We start from the raw sequence: 24,057 nt of genomic DNA on the forward strand, positions 1-24,057 counted from the left end.
GTACTTAAATGGCCTCCACAGTCACCAGAACTCAATCCAGTAGAGCATTTTTGGGATATGGTGGAATGGGAGATTCAAATCATGAATGTGCAGCCGACAAATTTGCAGCAACTGAGTGATGCTATCATGTCAATATGGACTGAAACCTCAGAGGAATATTTCCAGTACGTTGTTGAATTTATATGAAGGATCAAGGCAGTTCTAAAGGCAAAAGCGGGTCCAACTTGAAACTAAGAAGGTGTACCTAATAAAGTGGCCAGTGAGTGTAAGATCTTTAAGTAGCTTACAAATGTCAAATTTAGCTTGATTAAAAGTAATAATAAAAGCTAAATGTTGCCTGTTAAATGTGCAAACTGTGACTGCAGTAAGCACAACCATTTAGAATTAAAGGGAAGGTTCAACCAAATTTTTAAAATGTCCTAACAAAGATTTGAATCAAACTGGTTTGGAACAAGTGGGAGGATGAGTAAATGATGACAGAATTTTCATGTTCGGATAAACTGTTGCTTTAATCTCACTTTGAACACTTTCACTGGGCTGCGTCCGAAATCGCCCACTACTCAGTAGGTACTATATTTGACTTTTTGGAAAGTATGTTCTATACCAGGGGTGTCCATACTCAGTCCTGGGCCAGTGTTCTGCAAAGTTTAGTTCCAACCCCAATCAGACACACTTGGACTAGCTAATGAAGCTCTGATAGGCTTACTAGAAACATCCTTGCAGCTGTATTGAGGCAAGTTGGAGCTAAATCTGCAGGACACCGGCCCTCCAAGACCAAGTTTGGACACCCCTGTTCTATACAGTATGAATGTGGGTAGTATGACTGGAACTCGGATGTATTACATCTGCCATTTTGTCATAATCACATGACCTACCCACGTTAGTTGTGTCGCTTCACTTGTATTCATAAATTCTCTGCCGAAGGATTATGGGATAGTGTAGCATTCATCGGATGCGCACTTCAGAATCTTGCCTAAAGTAATAGGTCGTCCGGGTACTTCTAGTATAGTTTGATGCAATTTCAGATGCAGCCACTGTGATTGTACATCTTCTTTACACGTTGATCCTAGCACAAAGGAAAGGAGCAAAGAAGAAGTCAAATGCAAATTTAATGGCTTTAAGCATGCTCTTCCTCCAGTTGCGCTCAATCTTGACCTGTCGTCCCTCAGGCACCAGATTCGAGCTGCAGTTCAGGCAGTGTATGGCTTTCAGTTCAAACGCAGGTAGTTTGCTACCCAATTTTCCCTCCAGTTTTGTGCTGAACTCCACCATGCTGCCTGGGTTAAGATTCAGCAGCACTTGTCTGAATTCATGACTTGCCATTAAGAGAATGTCACCTGCTGGATTGTCCACTTTTGTGACACCATCCACCGGCATGCCAACCGTCACCTCGAAACGGTAACTGTCAAAACGTTTAACGTGGCATTGGTGTGTAGCATAAGCTTTTATCCGACATAACTCTTCCTCTTCCTGCCTTAGGATCAGTATTGTTGTGTTGACAGTTCCTGTGGTGACTTGAGTAACATTCACGATCGGAAATGTATTGTTTAGTGGTTCACACTTCGGATAAACCTCACCGTAGAGACACCGCAACCAGTCGCCCATGAACACCGGTAGCATGTTTATAACAGACTGAGCTCCATTTTCCTTCTCTGCTACACGAACATAACGGAATATTCCGGTCCATGTGACACGATGGCCTTCCAGATGGCTGCAGGAGAGCTGCGTTTGAGCCATTCCTCGTTCTTTCCAGGCTTGCGGGCCGCACAGTGTGCCATATTCCTCCCAGGTGAGTGTGGAGTTATAAACCTTGAGGCCTTCAGCGTTATAAACATAGACGCCGCAGAGTAAAATCACTGTAGTGATGCACAGGAGGATCAGTTTGACTGGACCTCGGTGGGTGATGGAGCGGAAGACATTCAGAATTGAGAGGCTAAATCGAGTCCAGAGTCGCAGTGTCACAGGGACGGCACACACTGCCAGGGTCACCAGCATCTTCGTTAACTCTAACTCCAGGAACCACTTAATCAGCTGAATCAGCAGCAAAGCTATCAGACCCATGATTAAGACTGGTAGGGCGAACAGGAAGAGGAAGTAGGCAACACAAGTGCGGATCAGGCCGATGGTGGTGGAGTTCCGAAGCAGAACCACAGAGAACTCGCACCAGACAAAGCAGACCAAGTACGGCACCAGGAAACAGTACGTCCCTCTGAAGCCCCTCATGCGCGCCATACTATGAACAGCAAAAAAAGAGGTAGGTTTGATCATGATATTTAAACATCAGTATCAAAATATATAATCCAAACTTGGTTCTGGAGGGCGATGTCCTGCAGATTTTAGCTCCAACTTGCCCCAACACACCTCCAGTGATATTTCTAGAAAGCCTAGTAAGAGCTTGATAAGGTAGCCAAGGTGTATCTGATTGGGGTTGGAACTAAACTTTGCAGGATACTGGCCCTTCAGGAACAGGTTTGGACACCCCTGCTTTAAGCTGATCTACAACTAAGCTTTAATCAAACATAAGATTTAAAAAAAATGGCTGAAACTACAAAACATCCCATTAACTTTCTTTGAGGCAGTCAAAACTTTTAAACAGTTAATCACAATTAACACCCAATTCAAGGTCTTCAGGCTTTCATCTTATGTATATAACTAGCACCTAGAATCTCAAAATGCTAATTCATGCAAGAAACATGCAAATTCATGTTATAAAACTGATAGCAACATGCTAGTTCTTGCAAGTTCATGGCAAAAACATGCAGCTCTATGCTGAAAACAAGTTAATTCATGTAATGAACTTGGTCATTCTTGCTAACAGCATGCTAATTCCTGCTTGAAACACACTAGATACATTGTTATTCATACTAGAAACATGCTAGTATCAACACATGCTAATTCATATTAGTTGTAATAATGATCTACTACATCAATTCAATGTTTTTATTTTGGCAAAACTCGATACACATTTTTTAGTATTGACCTTTTTCTTTACGTAAGAGCAGGCAAAACCATTGGAAACTTAATGGCTCTAGACTTCTGGTCTCGTTCACTATAACTAGCACCAAGAATCTATCAAAACGCTAATTCATGCAAGAAACATGCTAAGTCATGTTATAAAACTGATAGCAACATGCTAGTTCTTGGAAGTTTATGGCAAAAACATGCAGCTCTGTGCTCAAAACAAGTTAATTCATGTAATGAACATGGTCATTGCTAACAGCATGGGAATCTTAAGTACCAACATGCTAATTCTTGCTTGAAACACTCTAGATACACAGTAATTCTTACTAGAAACATGCTAGTATCAACACATGCTAATTCATATTAGTTGTAATAATGATCTACTCCATCAATTCCATCTTTTTATTTTGGCAAAACTTGATACACATTTTTTAGTATTGACCTTTTTCTTCACGTAAGAGAAGGCAAAACCATTGGAAACTTATTGGCTCAAGACTTCTGGTCTCATTCACTATAACTAGCACCAAGAATCTATCAAAATGCTAATCCATGCAAGAAACATGCTAATTCTTGCTAGTTCATGGCAAAAACATGCAGCTCTATGCTCAAAACAAGTTAATGTAATGAACATGGTCATTCTTGCCAACAGCATAGGAATCTTTAGTACCAACATGCTAATTCTTGCTTCAAACACACTAAATACACAGTAATTCATACTAGAAACGTGCTAGTATCAGCACATGCTAATTCATATTAGTTGTTATAATGATCTACTACATCAGTGCCATGTTTTTATTTTTGGCAAAACTTAATACACATTTTTTAGTATTGACCTTTTTCTTCAAGTAAGAGCAGGCAAAACCATTGGAAACTTATTGGCTCAAGACTGGTTTCTGGTCTCATTCACTATAACTACCACCTAGAATCTATCAAAATGCTAATTCATACAAGAAACATGCTTATTCATGTTATAAAACTGATAGCAACATGCTAATTCTTGCTAGTTTATGGCAAAGACATGCAGATCCATGCTCAAAACAAGTTAATTCATGTAATGAACATGGTCATTCTTGCTAACAACATGGGAATCTTTAATACTAACATGCTAATTCTTGCTTGAAACACTCTAGATACACGGTAATTCATACTAGAATCATGCTGATATCAACACATGCTGATTCATATTAGTTGTAATATTGATCTACTAGACTTCTCGTCGCATTCACTTCCATTGATTTTGAGTTATAAAAACAACTTGTTGTGCTGCTTAAATTTGTAATTATATTATTATACCAAGTAGTTTGACCGTATCCTGCCAGTCGTGACTAAAAGTAAAAGTGCTATATAACACACTGCTGTTCATTCTGATTGGTTGTGCATTCTGAGGAATGAGATTATGCCAAAATTGCAAGAAGGACTTGTCTAACCAATCAGCTGACAAGCATTCCAAGATGTAATAAATAGGCTTAAATAAGTGTATGTGAGAGCCTTCACCTGAAGAACAAATAAAACAGGTAGATGTAGAGCACACAGGGCACACTGAGCTCCAACACCAATGATTCCCCAAGAGGGATGGTTGTGAAAATTTGTCCCAGCATTCTGGCCGTCACCATGTCCTTTGGCAACCTGCTGGTCAATGCACACAGAGATGAAGCCACCTCAATGAAGAGTGCCTTTCTTGCGTAGGCTGCCGCAGATGGACTCAGGCTCATGTAGCTCAATGCTGTGAAGAAAATGGCCACGGTGGACAGTTCTGAACATGGGATCCAGCCTTTATCTGCAACTGGGAACGTGAAGATCACAAAGAACACCGATATCATGAAGTAGAGGTACTGCTCCAGGTTGTTCCAGCCAAAGTTGTTCTCCGCTTGCTCTACATCCAGGCTGGGCTCAAAGTGTGTGAGGAGCGCGGTAAAGGCACGGAAGTTCTCCCAACCTTTGCTGCTCTGGAAGACTCTCAGTGTGCAGATGGCCATGGAAATAAAGGACAGGTAGAAGATGAGGAGCGGGATGGCGAAGGCAAACAAATCGATGGTGAGATTGGAGATGATGAAGAAGAAGATAAGGGCATTGACATGTTGTGTCGGGATAATAGTGCTCAGCCACTGGACACCGGCACGAGACGCCCAGTCAATTAAATGTTCCTTCATATCAATAATGGCATGAAGAGGATATTGCAGACCCTAAAGTGAAAGAATGAACATTTAAATCTGTGTGTGATGTGTTTGAAGTAAAACTTCAATAAACTAATGATGATTGTGAATATCAGTCACTTCTACATCAAGTTTGTTTATTAGTTTTTCACCAAAAAGTGAGCTTTTATGTCCAGGGCTCTCCTCATGGCATCGCTGCGTCTGGTAGTCAGCATCAACCCACTGCTCCTCATTCCCCAGCTAGACTTTCGTTGGCGCTTATGAGTAACAGGAGCCATTTCGTTTTTTTCCTGTTTGAAAATAGCAGAACGTTTAAGTCTTGCAGCTCATTTGAAACCATTACACTCTTTTTTTAAGATTTTAATTTGATTTGTAACCAAGGACAGTGATGCCGAGTTCAGACTGCACGATTTTTAAAGTAGTTGCATCACAGATGTTTTAATCCTGCATGACTATCTAGGGTAGTATTCCAATGCTGTTGTATTCACACTGCCAACAACTTTGTCTCAGTCTGCACACTACGTCCCACAACAAACTATTAGCATTTAGCATTTTGTCTCCTTACTTTTTTCTTTTTCAACCCGTTTTTAGTATTGCTCAGATGACAAGTCAAACAGACACAGTTGCTCCTGTCTAAGATCCACTAGATATTATTTTGTCCAAATAGGCCCCAAAAAGCCTTTTTCTGAACCGAAGCCATGCTTTTTGATATTGTGGTCTATACCTTCATTACTCCTCTCTCAATTTTACACTGGCCTGGATGCTGCTCTCTCATTGGCTGCAGGTAATCGCTGATGTTATTTTCAATCAGAACACATTTCACACGGCATGATTTTGAATTGTGGACAGGTCCGGATATTTTGCAAGAATTTACAATTCTCTCAGATCGCATCTTTGATAGTTCACACTGTGTGATTGTTACTCGCGTGAACGAGCACTAATTTTTCTGTGATTTCAGGCATTTGTTGTGATTTCTCAAAACCCGTCGGAGTCAAAAAGTCAAAATCGGAGCTAAATCATGCAGTCTCAATTCGGCATAAGCTATTATTTGGCACCTGCTTTTAGCCAATTAAATTACACAGAAACTTAGGGTTAACACAAAAATAAAAATACTGTCAAATGACTCTGAGTTGCTTTGACTTCCATTATGTTCAAATACAGATTTTTTAAGATAAAAAGGACAGATAGCCACACAAGATAACGCAAGAGATAGGATTAAAACATACAATTTTGAATTACAAAACCCTTTTTTCTCAAGTAAAACATACTCCAATAATCTTCATTTTAAGACTTTGAATGCTTTTTTTTTTTTTTTACAGTGTAGCACTCACCTTATCAAATCTGGCTACATCGCTTTTATGTAATATCCCCTCCTCTTCATTTGCATATACACCAGAGGGGCTTAGTGTGGGAGTACGGGAAATGCCTTCTGTGAACTTTTTTGTCATCTCCACAAAATCTTCCACATCCACATATTTAGAGCTAGCTGTAAAAAGAAATGATTGGCTGTTATGAGTATCTGTGCATTCACACTAACATCATTGAGAGTATCATTCTATAGTGATCTGAAACAAAGTTTATAGGAAAACTTTCTTTGGACTTTTGATTGGTAGCAGCCTGACCACATCATAGGTCATTACTACCATACATTTAATAAAAAATACCAAAAAAGTCTTGACGCCTATCCAAGCTTTAGGAAAAACAATTAATAACTTGACTTCTAGTTGATGATTTGGTATCAGATGTGGCTTATATGAAAGTCAATGGCCTCTAGATTATGTGTATTTCACGAAATAAAATATGACGATGCCTTAATTTTAATTATTTAATTAGGACAGTAAGGTCTGACTTTGCTGAGACAAATGTTTTGTCACTTAACAGAAATAATGCACAGCATAGAATATACAGTCATGTTGCAGTGGTAACAGAATTATTATTGTGGGTGACTCCCATGATGAAATTATTAATAAAGTCATCTGGAATGGCGAAGAGCATTCTTGCAGGACACGCAGAGTTCATCAAGATTCTCTGGATTCATCTTCAAGGCCTCCTCCTCCATCTTACCCTAGACATGCTCAATAATGTTCATTTCTGGTGACTGGGCAGCCCAATCCTGGAGCGCCTTTACCTTCTTTGCTTTCAGGAACTTTGATGTGGAGGCTGAAGTATGAGAAGGAGTGTTATCCTGCTTAAGAATTTTCCCTCTCCGGTGGTTTGTAATGTAATGGTCAGCACAAATGTCTTGATACCTCAGGCTGCTGAAGTTGCCATCCACTCTGCAGATCTCTCACATGCCCACAAACTTAATGTAACCCCAAACCATGATTTTTCCTTCACCAACCTTGACTGAAAATCTGTGAGAATCTTGGGTCCATGTGGGTTCCAATAGGTCTTCTGCAGTATTGGGGATGATTGGGATGCAGTTCAACACGATTCATCTGGAAAAAATCTACCTTCTCCCACTTTTCCTTATGATCATCTAGAAGTCAAATTATTATCTGTTGCTCTTACAACTGGGATCGACGACAAGACTTTTTAGGTAGTGTAGGTATCACATCTTGATGACGCAATATAAACCCTAACCCCAAACTTAGAACTATTCAAATGTATTGCTGTAGTACAATCGGTAGGATAAAATGTCAGGAAATTTGTTCACATTGAAAACGAATGGCTTCAAACATATTTTATCTTCAAAATTAAAAAAAAAAAAGTTCAAAAGAGTTGAACAAAAGCTTAAAAAGTCTTTTTTTAATATCTGTTGATGATAACAGAAAAAAAATATTTGTACACTTACATTCATTGGACACCATTGTCTCCAGGATTTTCCTCTGAGTTTGAATGCTGGGCGCTACACCACATACAGAAGCTTCACCTGTTAGGATGATGTGATTAATACTAAGAAACTAAATTGATTCCTTAATCAGAGGTACAACACCATATACTGTATTACTGAATTCAACATTTGGTCTTTCGAAGTACTGGGTTGCGGCTGGAAGGGCATCTGCTGCATAAAACGTATGTCGGAATAGTTGGCGGTTCATTCCGCTGTGGTTACCCTTAATAAATGCAACATAGGCTCATTCTGAAAACGTAGCTCTAATACGTTTTTGGAGATCGTGATTTATGTATCAAGAGTTACATAAGACTGCATTTCATTTTTAAAATGAACGCTAAAGGGCAGTATGACGCAATTCCTTTTCCCGCTTACCAACTCACTGCTTACCTCCATATGAACTGCTTTCCAACAGTTACCAGATTGTCCCGTAAACTCGCCCTGTACGACGGCAGACTTAAGACGCAGAGAGGAGTTGACCATGATGACGGTGTTCGAGTCCGGAAAGCAGGTAAGACAAAAACAGAATCCAAAAAATAAAATAGACAAGTAAATAACAGAGTGAGAATGTGTTAAAATCTGAAAACGTCTTTTTTGGAATGCTTTTGAAAACTGTTGGTTGGGTTTAGGGAAGTGGGTGAGCGGATCAATCAATACAATTGGTTGGGTTTAGTGAAAGAGTGGAATGGGTCAGTCGATCAGTTATTCAGTCGGTCAACAGCAGCCTCCGTTGTGTTTTCGTGAGAACAGCAGGTGTGAGAAAATTGAGAGCTCAAAAAGCGTACACAGTGACCTCTGGTGGATTTGCGAAGAAAAAAAAACAGCAAAAAACGTACCTCCTCTGAAATATTTTGCGGGCTCCAGAAATGTATATAGAGGTACGTTTTCAGAATGAGCCTGAGTTGGATAAATAAGAGACTAAGCCAAAGGAAAATTAATAAATGAATGAACATTTGGTCAGAAATGTCATTTTAAAAATACTGCTAGTAAAGGGGTCATAATATGCCAGCTCAACTTATTTGATCTATTACTCATACACCATGCTGTTTTCATATATGTTTCTTTAAATGCAAATGAGCTGCCAGTCTCAGCCCCAGCGAGAATTATTTAAATTTAATAACAAGATATTTTAGCAATAGTAGTGCTTTGGAGTAAACTTTGTTCTTTGTAAATGCAGATTTTCATGCTCTAACACCAAGATTACACAATACAGGAAGTTCAAAGCAAAATAGCATATACTGTAGAGCCTTTTAAATAAAAGAAAGAAATGGATTACCTGGTACAGTATTGACCTGGCTGACATTCTCCAGCATCTCAGACATGGCTACTTTCTTCTTTCTGTCGGGATTGAGTTTCCAGTACATGGTCATGGCTGCTCTCCTCACTGCCTGCTCAAACTTACTCTCTGAAGACAGACATCTCACCTCCTGTGCGTTCTCTGCTGTAATACCTATCAGCAGAGAACGAGAAAACGCATACATTTGTGATTTTGACCAACAATGTATCAATTACAACAAATCCTAAGATTACACTGTCCGTACTGAAACCCGGTGTAGCTAAGACATCCTCAGATTTCTCCTTACCTTTCTTTTGTATCCAGCATTTCTGAAGTAGTTTGGCTGCATCCCTTCGGCCTTGTTTTGCAGCCTTCATCAACCATTCGACAGCTGTGAGGTTATTTTTCTCTGCATCTTTTTCTTCTGCCAGTTTAAGGTAGTATCTACCGAGCTAAAGCACACAGATTATACATTATTAACATGATACAAAACCATTTTAATGTAGTATTTACCTAGCTAAAGCAAACAGATTATATAATATACATTACTATACTTTTTTGTTATGAATTCAGTGCTTTTTTGTTAGATTTTTGTTTTAATTTATTTGGTGTAATTTGCTTATATGAAAACATGTTCCAACAGAAAATGGAAAGTATGTCTGAGATGCAAGAGAATGTCAGCAGGTCAATACAGAAGCAGGTAATTGTCAAATCAGTTTGTTTCTTTTATTTCAACATTTCTCAATCCCCGTCCTCACACCCCACTGATCTTCATATTTCTCATGCCTCTCTTATTTAACACACCTGATTTAGATAACCAGTTCTATATATATATACTGACAAAAGTCTTGTTGTCGGGTTCATCATTTGGAAAAGTGGCAGAAGGTAGATTTTTCAGATGAATCATCTGTTGAACTGCATCCCAATCATCACCAATACTGCAAAAGACCTATTTGAACACACATGGATCCAAGAGTCTCCCAGAAATCAGTCAAGTTAGGTGAAAGAAAAATCATGGTTTGGGGTTACATTCAGTATGTGGGCATGTGAGAGATCTGCAGAGTGGATGGCAACATTAACAGCCAGAGATATCAAAACATTTTTTTGCTGCCCATTACATTAGAAACCACAGGAGTGGGCAAACTCTTCAGCAGGATAGCACTCCTTCTCATACTTCAGCCTCCACATTGAAAATTCCTGAAAGCAAAGAAGATCAAGGTGCTTCAGGCTTGGCCAACCCAGTCACCAGACATGAACATTATTGAGCATGTCTGGGAAAAAGATGAAGAAGGAGGCATTGAAGATGAATCCAAAGAATCTTTATGAATTCTGGGAGTCCTGCAAGAATGCTTTCTTTGCCATTTCAGATGACTTTATTAATACGTTCTTTGAATCGTTGCAGAGATGTATGGATGCAGTCCTCCCAGCTCATAGGGCTCATACACAATATTAATTCTTTTTTCCACTGCACCATGACTATATATTCTATACTGTACATTATTTCTGTCTAAGCAAAGTCAGACCTTAACCTGTCCTAATTAAAAAATTAAAAATCAAGGCATGGTCATATTTTATTTTGATTACATAAGCATAATCTAGAGGCTTTTGCCTTTCATATAAGCCACTTCTGATATCAAGTCATCAACTAGAAGTCAAGGTATAATGTGTTGTTCTTAATACTTGGATAAGCGACAAGACTTTTGTCAGGTAGTGTATATGAGCTCTATGCATGAACGATTTTCTGTTTGACAGGTCCCTAAACAGGGGCAAAGCAGTGGCGCAGTAGGTAGTGCTGTCGCCTCTCAGCAAGAAAGTCGCTGGTTTGATCCTTGGCTCAGTTAGCGTTTCTGTGAGGAGTTTGCATGTTCTCCCTGCCTTCGTGTGCGTTTCCTCCGGGTGCTCCGGTTTCCCCCACAGTCGAAAGACATGCGGTACAGGTGAATTGGGTAGGCTAAATTGTCCGTAGTGTATGAGAATTTGTGTGTGGATGTTTCCCAGAGATGGGTTGTGGCTGGAAGGGCATTCGCTGCGTAAAAACTTGCTGGATAAGTTGGTGGTTCATTCCGCTGTGGCGACCCCGTATTATAAAGGGACTAAGCCGACAAGAAAATGAATGAATGAATTAGGTCCCTAAACAATGTGCATTGCTCCCTACTCCCTTGTCTCTTATATCGCTTTCTACCAGAGCACAATTAAACTTGGTTTCACTTCAGAATGTTCATTCATGAATTTGCATACTGCTATTGCCTGCAGTGTCTTCTAAGATAAGAGTGACGTCTACATTACATACTCTATAATTAAATGCAATATACAGTAAATTTACATATCACACACTAAAATGTCATTCGAATAATACATATATGCTCCGTATGCCAAACTAAAATCATGGTGGAATATTGCATGGAGTCCACTTTGCAGGGCATTTGGTTGAATTTGAGCAAGCATCTGAAGTAAAAATTTAAAAAAAGAAAGGCAAATAGAAAATATGTAGAGCAGTGGGCCGTGAGGACCGGGGTTGAGAAATGCTGTTTGATCTATGTTTTTTGTTAGAAACAACGCATTTATCTTTTATTTTTATTTATGATAACATGTTGCAGAATTGACTACATTACCCATCATTCCCCATGTCATTTTGATTAACAATAAGAAGTGATCCAATATCCCAGAGGCTCAAAGCTAGACGCGTATCCATATCTAATCTTAGCTTAAACACTAAACCCTGATTATCAAACCACACTAAGATGTTTACAGTGTGACTTTACCGACACCTTCACAGATGCCAAATCATTAACAGAAAGTCAAATATGCTGTCAAATATTTGGCTGATCCCTTCGATTTTTCTCTCATAATGCTTTATGCATTGATGTCTTCATAACTAAGCAAATGTGATTGACACAAGGTAATGGTGCTGTAGTAAAAAGAACAGTTAGGACTCATGGTACAATGTATGCATTTGCAGTATGTATGCCAGCAGTCTGTATATGCAGACACGTTTGCTCTGACTGTGTGTGTATGTGTGAGAATGTGTATGAGTTATATTGAGGCCGGGCTCAGCTTCCAGACGCTGAAAATAGACACACTCATGACCATGCTAGAAAGGACATGTCAACTACTGAGACAGACACACTACAGAATTTAATCTGTACCGCAAAATACACTGTAGATTGTTTAAAATCATATAAAATTACAGACACTTGTGTACGTTATATAGGTCAAAAAGATTTACATAGCATCCAATAACATTTAATTATTCATTCATTTTCTTTTCGGCTTAGTTTCTTTATTAATCTGCAGAATGATCCAAATTTCACAGGAGAACTCATCCAGCATATGTTATCATGCAGCGGATACCCTTCTATCACTGGGAGACATCCATACACACTCATTCACACACTTAAACTTCGACCAATTTAGCATACCCAATACACCCAGGGAAAATCCACACGAACACGGGGAGAACAAGCAAACTCCACACAGAAATGCCAACTGACCCAGCCGAGGTTTGAACCAGCGACCTTCTTCCTGTGAGGCGACAGCACTACCCACTGCGCCACCGCGTCACCCCATTAACATTTAATACTATTAAAAATCAGTAATTTACTAAAAGTTAGCACCTGTCAGGATTTACTAAAGCCAAAATGTGAAAAAACAGCTGTAAAATGATATAGATAATATTCTTTTCCCCTTGAAATAAACATTTATTTGAAGGAATAACGAAATGTGTAGAGATTTGAAATAAATTAGAAATTCTTTCTCAACAAAATTCAGCCTTCTGTAAAGAAAAAAAAAAAAAACATAAGATGGCAAAACAAGAGAGTTAGAACAAAATGACCTCTCTGGGAAATAACGGTCCACCAGAGGAAGTACCGTTCTTTACAAAAACTCAGTTATACAGTTGAAGTCAGAATTATTAGCCCCTCTGAATTATTAGCGGCCCTGTTTATTTTCTTTTCCCAATTTCTGTTTAACGGAGAGATGATTTGTTCAACACATTATTAAACATAATAGTTTTAATAACTCATTTCTAATAACGGATTTATTTTATCTTTTTCATGATGACAGTAAATAATATTTTACTAGATATTTTTCAAGACACTTCTGTACAGCTTAAAGTGACATTTAAAGGCTTAACTAGGTTAAATAGGCAGGTTAGAGTAATTAGGGAAGTTATTGTATAACACTGGTTTGTTTGATAGACTATAGAGAGAAAAAAAAATAGTGTAAAAGGCCTAATAACTTTGTCCCAAAAATGTTTTTTTAAAAACTAAAAGCTGCTTTTATTCTAGCCGAAATAAAGCAAATAAGACTTTCTCCAAAAGAAAAAACATTATCAGACATACTGTGAAATTTTCCTTTCGCTGTTAAACATCATTTGGGAAACATTTAAAAAGAAAAAAAATTCAAAGGGGGGCTAATAATTTTGACTTCAACTGTAAATCCTCAATATATAAATTAACTAATTAACAGTGACGTCACAGTGTGAGGCCACCAAAAGGTAAGAGGAGGGCAGGGTTTCTGCAGGTTTCACAACATCAAACTGAAGACATTTTAAGACTGTAATAAATGAAATTTCGGACTTATACAGGGCTAAACACTGAATTTTTCGAATGGCCCCGTTGGTCCTGCTGAAAAAAGTTTACTTGCCTCATCCAAAAAAACTGTCTAATTAGTTATTTCTTTGCCACATATTTTAAATAATGTGTCAAAACAAGCAAAGCTTAGTTGTATACTTACACATGTTTTAACCTAACTTCTCTTCCAAAACAAAAACATGAAGGAGTTTGGTTGAAAGTTTTTTTTATATGGACTGCTGGAGACAGGGACAGATGAAAATATACTTGTTTTAGATCTACAAGCCAATATTTCAGGGAATTTAAAACTTTTTAAGGCCTAAAATTTTGTTTTTAAAATGTAAGACTTTTTAATACCCAACGGAAACCCTGGAAGGGAAGACAAGGTCGTAACCTTAAAATGTAAAACAGTGGTTTAAAAATATCACAATAATAGAAAAATCTCTAAAACATGCTGGATTGTGAACTCATTGGAAATACAGTCTTATACACTACCTGACAAAAGTCTTGTCGCCTTTCCAAGTTTTAGGAACAACAAATAATAACTTGACTTCAAGTGGATGATTTGGAATCAGAAGTGGCTGATATGAAAGACAAAAGCCTCTAGATTATGCTTATTTTACCAAAATAAAATATGATCATGCCTCGATTTTTTTTTTTTTTTTTTTAATTCTTTTATTGGTATGGTAAGGTCTGACTTTACCTCAGACATGCTCAATAATGTTCATGTCTGGTGACTGGGCTGGCCAGTGCTGGAGCACCTTGACCTTCTTTGCTTTCAGGAACTTGGATGTGGAGTCTGAAGTATGAGAAGGTGCACTATCCTGATGAAAATATTGCCCCCTCCTGTGGTTTGTAATGTAATGGGCAGCACAAATGTATTGATACCTCAGGCTGCTGATGTTGCCATCCACTCTGCAGATCTCTTACATGCCCACATACTGAATGTAACCCAAACTGTACTGATTTCTAAGAGAATCTTGGGTCCATGCCAATAGGTCTTCTGCAGTATTTGTGATGATTGGGATGCAGTTCAACAGATGACTCATTGGAAAATTCTACCTTCTGCCACATTTCCAAATGATCAACTAGAAATCAAGTTATTGTTTGTTGCTCTTACAGCTGGGATCGATGACAAGACTTTTGTCAGGTAATGTATATAAAAGGGTCATGTGGAGTATTTTTTTAAAGACTCAAAATGTTTATTGTCATATGCACAGTAAGGTTCCCTGTGAAATGAATTTCTGTCTTTACTGTCAACACTACAGTAAATGCTTTAATGTATGTTTAAAAAAATGTAAAATGTTTATTTAACAAAATTAGGATGTGAAAAAGTAAATAGTAGTAAAGTTTCTATAGCAGATCCAGCAGACAATAAATAATATGCAAAACTGTAACAGCATACGTGTGCCGTAATTAAATGTTAAAAAGGAAATAAATTAATATTATTAATAAATATTAGACTTTAAATTTTTTGATTACAATTGAGTTTGCCTAAACTTGCATGTACTTAATTTTGTTTGTCATTGTACCAAATCCCATTTCTGCATACTTACTCACTAATTGATTTCCCTGTATAAATTAGTGAAAATATTTCATTAAAATTGAGTGTATGTCATAGTTAAAGCTTTAGAGTTTGTGACTCAGCAGGAATGTCCATTGTAGATGCAAATTTCACAGAGGAATGTTTTAATTGAGTCAGTTTACTGGTGTTTGCACATTTATTTAACGCCCTCTTTATATTTGCATTTAGCCTAATTCACAGTATGTTATCAGATAAAATGCAACATATTTTTCAAAATAAACCTATTCATAAACTTTATGATCAACTTCACATTTTCATTTAATTTTAGATCATAAAAAGATGAAAATTGTCAACATCGCTTTAACTTAATCCTCATGTACTCACTCGACTCTGTGCTCTAGGGTCTCCTGCTTCAGCTTTTTTCAGGAGCTCCTCAAAAGGCAGATCGTCTTCCATATCATCTAGGAAACAAATTTGCAATAAAATCAACTCTGTTTTAACACAATATTAAACTAACTGAAATCTTAAAGTTCACTCAAATATATACATTTGCAGTTATTTTAGTCACCTTTGGGCCATTCGATATATGACCTACTTACCCTAAAATGTAGAGCAAAAGTATTTTGTAAATATTACTCAAAGTATGAGGAAAATGTAGCCCTTTTAAAAGTGCTCAAGAGTAGTGAGTGAAAGCTTGATGCATTTACAGTACATTCAATTTGTGCAAGTGTGTGAAAATGTAACATTCTGTAGCACACTTTAATTATTATTTAAGGCCATTTGGCAGTTTCAGTCATCCTATAGCAGACATGAATCCTTTTCTAATCAATGACATGGAGGCTAGACTGTCTCTGAATCACATTACTGATTATTCTACTTCAGCAAATTACCATAGACCAGGGGTAAAGAACCTTTTTTGGCCAAAGAGCCATTTCTGATTTTTTTTTGGCAAATGCATTTTTTAGAGAAGCATAAGCATCACATGTTGATTAAGTGCATGGATTAAGAAAGGCTAATTTATAGAATCGTTTACTTTTCGCCATCAGCACTCATGAATGTGGTTTGAATTTACGTGCGCAAGGTTAACATAGAAATGGAAGTTGCATAACCTTTATTGATATCCGATTCAAGTTAATCCACAGCGCTGCACATGCGCATTGAAATGTCATTTTATTTTTATTCTTATTCATTTTGCTGTAAAAAATATACAATAAAAAGGTCATTTTAATTGTATTTTCAATAGGAAACTAATTTTTAGTGACAGTTTTAATTTTTTAATGAAGGGAGACAGCTGGAGAGCCACACATTTTTGGTCAAAGAGCCACATGTAGCTCCCGAGCCATAGGTTCCCTACCCTTGCCATAGACAAAATAAATAATAAATATAGGATAATGAATAAATAATAAATAATAATAAGGATAATGAAGGAAAATAGTGGAGTAGAAGTAGATACGGCACTAAAATGTCTTCAAGTGAAAGTAAAAGTACACATTTTTAAGACTACTTAAGTGCAATTCCTGAGAAAACCTACTCAATTACAGTAACCTGAGTACTTGTAATTTGTTATTTCACACCACTGGTAACATCTTATATTTTTTCATTAACAAGACCTTCAGCTGAAAATGTGGTCAATGATAATTCAAAAAAATAAATGCAATAACTACCAGTACTTCAGAAGAAAAAATATAGAGACTAAAGCATTTTGTGGCTTCTGACAATATGTTGAAGTCTTTTTAACTGAAACGATCATTCTGTGCATGAAAATGAGCATTATTTACAGCATTATTATCATACAGCCTTAGCAAGTTGACATACAAGAGTTGACACTGCGTACATGTTTATAAAGTGCTCAACATAAATGAATACAACCCATTTTGAAAATGAATAATTTTATCCATTTCTGTGAATATAGGTAATATATTTTGGTGCATTAAAACAAAATTTATTGATAATATAATATTTTAGTCACAGAACATCTTTACAAATAGAAAGATAATACATTTCAAGAGTTTGCACTTAGATAATGCTTATAATAGCAGGTTTGGCATGCTGTCCCGGGAGAGAACCCTGAGCTCGGAGATATATGAGCCCAAGATTCCTGCATGCCTGGTCAATGAGCATTAGGAGTGATACAAGATCAGGTATTTTTCGAGGGCCCCCCAGTTAGTTTTTTACCTATACTTTGGTTAATCGTTAAGTGCTTGTGCCTGTTATTACAATTGGCTTATGTACAGGTTTTTAGACTGCGGGAGGAAACAGGTAAACAGGGAAAACCCATAGGAACAAAGGGAGAACATGCAAACTCCGCGCAGAGAGTACCGACTGGCTCAATCAAAACATGAACCATTGGTCGCCAGATCTTCCAAATCGAAGATAGGGAATGAAGTTTAGGCAGGATATTTATAGTCATTTTGGTATGATCCGAGAGGCTAGCTAATGATTAGTAATAAGGATCAGCTGTAGTCGATTATATCACCTGTTCCTCTTGAAATTAGTTTGTGAAACTTCACTCAAATTCATGCAAAATATCGTGTTTTAAAATGTTTTGTTTCTCTTCAGTTTTGTTCTTTTTGAATATTTTTATTTCATATTTTTATCTAACATATAAATTTGGGTGTATACCAATTTTGCACCGTTATCATAAGTTATTTTGTTAGATAAGCTCCAGATTTGGTTTCAGTGGCTACTGACTAGCCTAATGCATGTGTAGCAGAGGCCAGCTAGTAAGTGCTGTGCAGGTAAACCTCACTCCTCTGAGCTCTAAAGGTGCTCTAGCGACAGACACTAGAGGCCATGGTCTTTAGCCTCCTTGGTAGAGCAACCGACTCCCATGCGGGAGAGATTTAAATGAGAGATTTGTGAGGGATATACTCATATATGTTGAGCACTGTATGTTTTAAAGCCATGAATCTATTTTATGAATCAGCGAGGACCAGAGTTTTAGCTAAAAGTAATATAATGTTCTACTAATGAACTAATAAATCATGGACTTACGCTTTTTAGAGTTACACTTGAAAAGTTCAAGACATTTGCAGAGCATTCTTTACATGTATGTGTACTTTTCTACCAACTGGCTTGTTTTATTTGATTCTTTGTCTTAATTCATGCCATTAATAAATTGAATTCAAATTCAGAGTTGACATATCCATTACTATCTGACACTATAAGCCAAAAACAAACTAGAAAGGCAAAACCAGACCACCAGTAAATAAATGTATCCCTCTGATTTTGAAATGAGAGGGGAATCTATTTTTTGAGCACAGATGTCCTCATGCAGACGTGTCCTCAGAAGCCCATTAGTTGGTGATAAAAATAGTCTTTATGTTCTTGGTGAAAATAAAGCGAGCACACTCCAGCATCTGCCACCAGCACTAGAATGTCTCACTGGTGACCCTCATTCACATGAGCACTCCTTTAGCGTGATACATATTATTCATATTAAGTGTCTTTAAAGATAATGCGAAACTATCAAAAACAATAAGGATGCTTTATTTTTTGACATAGTTTCTAAAATTATTTACAAAAAGTAAAATGTAAAACTCTGGGAATAGTATAATGAGCCGTCAGCACATTATCAGACAGTTCACCCTCCAGAAAAGACAATTATCTTATTATTTACTCACTTCATGTCACTTGTTCCAAATGTTTATGCTTTTTTTAATAATGAAAACAAAAGAAGATATTTTGAAGAATGTTGGACTCTGGTAGCTGCCTTTCACAATATGTTCTTTTCCGACTATGGATGTCAATGACTGCATCCAACATTTTTGAAAATACCTTCTTTTTGATTTAACAGAGAAAGAAACTCTTCTGAGATTGAGAAAATGATCATTTCATTAAAATTTTTGACTGAACATTCAAATTAAGATTTTAAAATGTATTTAACTAAATAGTTCAGCCAAAACTGAAAAATTCCATCATGATTTACTCACCTTTTTATTTGTTCTAAACCTGTTTGACTGTTTTCTTCAGTTGAGTACGATGATATTTTGTAGAATGTTGGAATCTAGTAGCCATTGTCTTCCATAGTATTTTTTCCCTATTGTCAATGGCTGCATCCAACATTCTTCAAATTACCTTCTTTTTGATCCAACAGAGAAAATAAACTCATACAAGAATAGAAAGATCTGAGGTTGAGAAAAAGCTGAGTACATTTACATTTTTGGAAGAACTATCACTTTAAGATTTTAAAAAGTATTAAATAGTTCAGCCAAAATTGAAAAAAAATAATCTTAATTTACTCATCCTTTATTAGTTCTAAACCTGTTTGAAGATATTTTGTTGGACTCTGGTCTATTGACTTCCATAGTATCTGTTTTTTCTACTATGGATGTCAATTACTGCATCTAACCATCGAATCTTCTTTCAAATACCTTCTTTTTGGAACAACGGAGGAATAAACTCATACAAGTTTAGAGCTATCTCAGGTTGAGAAATTGATAAGGACATTTACATTTTTGGATGAACTATTACTGTAAGATTTTAAAATGTATTTAATAAAAAGTTCATCCTAAACCAATTCTATCCCTGTTTACTCACCCATTTCTGTTCTTAACCTATATGACTTTTTTCTGTTGAACACAAAAGAAGATATTTTGAAAAATGTCTGGTAGCCATTGACTTTTATACTGTAGTGTCTTTTTTGTAATGTCAGTAGCTGCATTCAACATTCTTCAAAATGCCTTCTTTTTGGTTCAACAGAGGAATAAACTCATACTAGTTTAGAAACATCTGAGGTTGAGAAAATTATAAGAACATTTACATTTTTGGCTGAACCATCCCTTTAAGATTTTACTTTTTTTTTTAAATAAATAGTTCAGCCAAAACTGTAATATCATTTACTCACCCTTCATTTTTGTTTTAAACCTATTTTACTTTTTTTTTTCTTCTGTTGGACACAAAAGAAGATATTTTGAAGAATGTTGGACTCTGGTAGTCATTGACTTCCATTGTATATTTTTCCTACTGGTGTTGACATGGTGGCACGGTGGGTAGCATGATCGTCTCACAGCAAGAAGGTCGCTAGTTCAAGCCCTGGCTGGGTCAGTTGGCATTTCTGTGTGGAGTTTGCATGTTCTCTCCGTGTTCGTGTGGGTTTCCTCAGGGTGCTCCAGTTTCCCCCAAAGTCCAAAGACAAGTGGTATAGGTGAATTGGGTAAGCTAAATTGGCCATAGTGTATGAGTGTGTATGAATGTTTCTCAGTACTGGGTTGCAGCATGGAAGGGCAACCCCTGTATAAAACATATGCTGAAATAGTTGGCGATTCATTCCGCTGTGGCGACCCCAGAACTAAGCCGAAAAGAAAATGACTGAATGAATTTTTCCTACTGTCAGTGGCTGCATCTAAAATTTTTCAAAATACGTTCTTTTTTGTTTAACAGAGGAATAAACTCACACAGGTTTAAAACCATCTGAGATTGAGATAATGATAAGAACATTTTTGGATGAACTAGTTGTTAATAGTTGTAAGTTCTGTCATCATTTACTCACACTTAATTTTTTGTTTTGGTCTAAACCTATTTGACTTTTTTTCTGTTGAACACAAAAGACGATATTTTGAAGAATGCTGAATAACCATTGACTTCCAAAGAATTAGGTTTTCCTTTATGGAAGTCAATGGTTACCAGTTTTCAGCTTTCTTCAGAATGTCTACTTTTGTAGTCAACATAATAAAGAAACACATCAAGGTTTGGAAGCACTTGAGGTTACAAATAATAAGTGTGTCTGTCAATCTTTAATTGACTAATATAATGTCCTTGATTTTTTTAAAACACATTCATCAACATGCAGAAGCTTCACTCACCACACTCTTCAGCTTTGGCCTGTTCTTCAGCCTTTCTTGTTTTCTCCTGCATCATCACCTTTTGTGCCGCAGCCAAAAAGCTCCGCTGGCGGGGAAGTTTACCGGAGTCAGATGCAGGTGTTTTGGTGGTGGACGTTAAGCCCTCAGGAGGAGCTGTAGGTGGGGGTGGGTCAGCGGAAATGGCAATGCTTGGTGCGGATGGTTCATTGGGAGAAGATAATATTGGCTGTGTTGTTTTTGATGATGTTGGGGCTTGCATAGATGGAACAGGTTTAGAGATGATATGTGATGATGCAGGGGTGGGTTGTTTCTCAGGTGTTGGTTTAGCTGGAACTTTTGAGGTTTTAACACTGCCGTGTTTTAATTTAGTATCCAGAGTTGAAGAAGGGGATGTTTTTTCTAGGCTGCCTGATTTGGAGAGAGGAGGACCGGCCGTCTCTGTGCCTGGAATGGATTTGGTGGCTGGAACGGGAGGGTTGAGACGTTTATGGGTTGCACTTTTCTCCTTGGATGTCTCAGGAGATGATGGTGGGTTGGCATTAAGATCCATGTTTCCTAAAAGGCAACAAACACCATAACAGTTTTTCATCACTTACTCTTATTTCTTTCATGTACTCTTAAACAATTGATTAACGTCTTAACTTCTTAGCATACAGCGGGGAAAATAAGTATTGAGCATGTCACCATTTTTCTCAGAAAACATATTCCTAAAGGTGCTGTTGACTTGAACTTTTTCCCCAGATGTTGGTAAAGAAGTCCATATATGCAAACACAACAAATCTAATTAGTTTACAATTTAACTTATGCGTAATAAAATTAAATCATGCATGAGGAAAGTATAGAACACATGAAGAAAGTGAAGTGTAGAAAGGCAGTAAAGCCCAGACAGCTGAAATCTCTCAGTAGTTCTTCAGCAATCTTCTGCCCTTCCTCGTTATGAATAAATATGCTTCAGTCCAACATCTGCATTATCAGGATGATGAAGATGAGATCAGGGTGGACATTTCAGCCAGACAATGATCCAAAACACAGTCAAAAACACTCTCAAATGCTTTCAGAGAAAGACAATCAAGCTGTAGAATGGACCAGCCAATCACTTTACTTGAATCCAAAATACAGATCAGATTTGACAGACGAAACCCACAGAAACATTTTTACACTGCAACCACTTTTACACTGAGCAATTCATGTGACCTTATTCTCAATATGAGAGGCGTCTTTAAGCTGCCATCACCAAAAAAGACTTTTATATAAAGTATTAAATATGTTTCAGTACTTTCTCCTTGAGTCATTTCATTGTTATTACACAACTCATTTTTCAGATTTGTTTTATTTTGTTTTATTTCTATAGTTGTATTGTTTGGGGTTTTGGGTGTCAACAGCTCCTTAAAAAACATTATTCCCTGGACAAAAAAAGTGTTCAATACTTATTTTCTCCGCTGTATATTGATTTGTGTGTGTTTGTGTTTACAGAGCCAAAAATAATGAGTGTCATACGTTTAAGTATTATTTTTAGATCAGTGAAAAAAGACTAATATTGTCAGGTATATTTAAAAGAAGAAGAATTTCATTATTTGTTAAATCATTTAACAATTAAAGACTCTATGTTATTTGTAATTTTATACTAGACACCTTGCATTTACTTTCTATATATATAAAATTTGTAAATTTGATGCAGCCAACTAAATGATATATGAAATATGTGCTTATATTTGACCCATAAAATAATATTTACAAAAAGTTATTAGTGAATATGTTATTCTCTGTATTCTCCGTTAGATAAATTATGCAAGATGGCTTTCTTACACATTTTATTTCGGCTATATAAATAACCACTCTCTGGTTTAACAGATATATGTTAAACGTGTTATATCCAAGACAAAATTTTGTATGAGTATTGTATAAAGTACTTTTATTTATTTTGTATGTGACAGTTACTTCCATATAGCATGTTTTAATAAACCTTAGAAAATAACTGGTCTGGAATTAAAAGCATTTATTTATCTCTCAAAATTACGGAAAGCTGAATATAACTTACTCTTTAAGATGAAGCAACAGACGGTCTTCAGGCACACAACATACTGTGTAGTACAATAAACTTAAATGAGTTTAAAAGGTTTCGATCCTGTCCACACACAACCACCATGAGAAACCAGAGCCCCACTAAGGTATTGCAGTGGCTAAAGCCCACCATAACTCTAGAAAACGGAGCGTCGATTGGATTATTCAAATGTCAATCAACTAGATCCGCTGTCTGATTGGATGCAAGTCGAGGGGTGCGCTGCATTGCTAAAAGGATTGTCATCGCACTTATTTTGGATTCGCGTGACGAACGCAGTCTTGCTTTGGCGGAGGATTAACGGGTAAACTTGGAGTATAGTAAAATAATAATAATTACAGTCCTTCTTGATCATGGTAAAGTGAAAAATATCTAGTGAAGGAACACCATGCTTAACAGAACTGATGGGCAGCCACTAGATGTCAATGAAGGGATGAGAAATACTTTTTTAACTCTAAAACAGTGCTCTATGTGTTTATAATTGTAGCACTCTATGGCATAGAGTCTATACTATAGCAGCTTGAAGATTTTTATTGATCTCAGCGACTCGAATCGATTTTTATCGCTGTTACTTCAGTTAATATGATAAATAACCAGATAAATAAAATGATAGTATATATATTCATATATATATATATATATATATATATATATATATATATATATATATATATATATATATATATATATATATATATATATATATATATAATAAAGTACTTGAAATGATATGCTTTTGTATTTGTAGATGCTGTAATAAAACAACTAGCCTAATATAAACAAATAAGTTTTCAACAGCTAAAACATAGCCTTACAACACACTGAAGTTTTATTACAGTATATCCGTTCATAATACTAAAAGGAAGCCAAGGTTG

At 36.7% G+C, this 24,057-nt stretch overlaps 2 protein-coding genes across 2 annotated transcripts in view; one reads left to right on the forward strand and one right to left on the reverse strand.

Annotated features, from left to right (window-relative positions):
- The window catches only part of ppp2r2ca (protein phosphatase 2, regulatory subunit B, gamma a), a 43,321-nt gene extending 33,566 nt beyond the window's left edge, over positions 1 to 9,755 (forward strand). The window contains exon 10 of the mRNA XM_073911386.1: positions 8,363 to 9,755. Coding sequence (XP_073767487.1) covers positions 8,363 to 8,381 — 19 coding nt within the window. The 3' untranslated portion in view covers positions 8,382 to 9,755. The remainder of the gene's footprint in view (positions 1 to 8,362) is intronic.
- On the reverse strand, positions 483 to 23,288 carry wfs1a (Wolfram syndrome 1a (wolframin)). The gene is made up of 10 exons (XM_690160.11): positions 23,162 to 23,288; positions 21,124 to 21,678; positions 15,704 to 15,780; positions 9,531 to 9,675; positions 9,224 to 9,397; positions 7,909 to 7,986; positions 6,446 to 6,600; positions 5,267 to 5,404; positions 4,456 to 5,144; positions 483 to 2,233 (listed from the first exon to the last, which is right to left on the reverse strand). The coding sequence occupies exons 2-10, from the start codon at positions 21,671 to 21,673 to the stop codon at positions 1,054 to 1,056; spliced, it is 3,186 nt and encodes a 1,061-aa protein (XP_695252.6). The 5' UTR covers positions 21,674 to 21,678; positions 23,162 to 23,288; the 3' UTR covers positions 483 to 1,053.
- Between the last annotated feature and the right edge of the window lie 769 nt (positions 23,289 to 24,057).

The sequence above is a fragment of the Danio rerio genome, chromosome 1 (assembly GCF_049306965.1).
Source record: "Danio rerio strain Tuebingen ecotype United States chromosome 1, GRCz12tu, whole genome shotgun sequence".
NCBI classification, from domain to species: domain Eukaryota; kingdom Metazoa; phylum Chordata; class Actinopteri; order Cypriniformes; family Danionidae; genus Danio; species Danio rerio.